General features: G+C 61.6%; 1 protein-coding gene across 1 annotated transcript in view; it reads left to right on the forward strand.

Annotated features, from left to right (window-relative positions):
- Positions 1-5: 5 nt before the first annotated feature.
- Positions 6-987, forward strand: part of BSDC1 (BSD domain containing 1) — a gene marked incomplete at both ends in the record, with an annotated part of 2,599 nt that continues 1,617 nt past the window's right edge. The window contains 3 exons of the mRNA XM_010154042.1: positions 6-115; positions 699-869; positions 911-937. Of these exons, the coding sequence (XP_010152344.1) occupies positions 6-115; positions 699-869; positions 911-937 (308 nt within the window). The remainder of the gene's footprint in view (positions 116-698; positions 870-910; positions 938-987) is intronic.

Consider the following 987-nt stretch of genomic DNA (forward strand, 5'->3'; position numbering starts at 1 on the left):
TACAGAAGCTTTGGAGTTCATGAAACGGGACCTGGCCGAGTTCACTCAGGTCATGCAGCACGACACAGCTTGCACTATCGCCGCTACGGCCAGCGTGGTGAAGGACAAGCTGGCGGTGAGTGTGGGAGGAAGAGCCGGGCTTGCCGCAGAAAGCACAGCGGGGGGCGAACAGCCTCCCGGGACACGGTCCTCCGGACAAACCCGTGCATAACCGCAAGCTTCGGGTTTCAGACTTCCTCCCCGCGGCAGGGTCGGTGCCGAGCACTGTGTGGGATTTCCTCGCTGTGGTGGCAAGGAGCCTCTGGAGACGAGTGGAGAAAGACCCCTGCGTGCTGTGTAGGTGGGACACTGGCAGTGTCCCTGCAGTGTGACATCAGAGCTCCGCACGGGCTGACAGCCTTAGCCCTGCCCCGCTGCTGCTGTGACAGTGAAACCCCCAAACTAGCTGGTCCCCAACCCTGGCTGTGTCCTTCCCCACAGAGCTTAGGCTCAGTGCCCCCCAGCCTACTGCAAGGCCTGCCCCCTCCCACCTGAGGCTAGCGCCTGCCGCCACACCTTTCCTGGCCACATGGCCGCCTCTTTAGCGCTTTTTCATGGGGAGAGGCATCCTGCTTACTTAAAGGAACCTGTCCCGAAAAGGTGAGGCTTGTCCTGCTGCTGCAGCACTGTTACTTACACTGCTGCTTTTCCCTCTCAAGAGGACGGAAGGTTCCTCCGGTGCGACTGAGAAGGTGAGGAAAGGGCTCTCCGACTTCCTGGGTGTCATCTCGGACACGTTTGCTCCCTCGCCGGATAAGACCATCGACTGCGATGTCATAACACTGATGGCAACACCCACAGGTACTACAGAGCCCTACGACAGTGCCAAGGTGAGTGCCCCGTTCCCAGGGCTTCTCTCCGGGACGCGGAGTCCCGAGGCCCTTCCCTCCGGGGCTCTGCTGCTGCCCCTCCGCTGACGCCTCTGCCCGCTGCGTCTTCCCCTCCAGG

This window comes from Eurypyga helias, unplaced genomic scaffold, assembly GCF_000690775.1.
Source record: "Eurypyga helias isolate BGI_N326 unplaced genomic scaffold, ASM69077v1 scaffold21396, whole genome shotgun sequence".
Taxonomy (NCBI): domain Eukaryota; kingdom Metazoa; phylum Chordata; class Aves; order Eurypygiformes; family Eurypygidae; genus Eurypyga; species Eurypyga helias.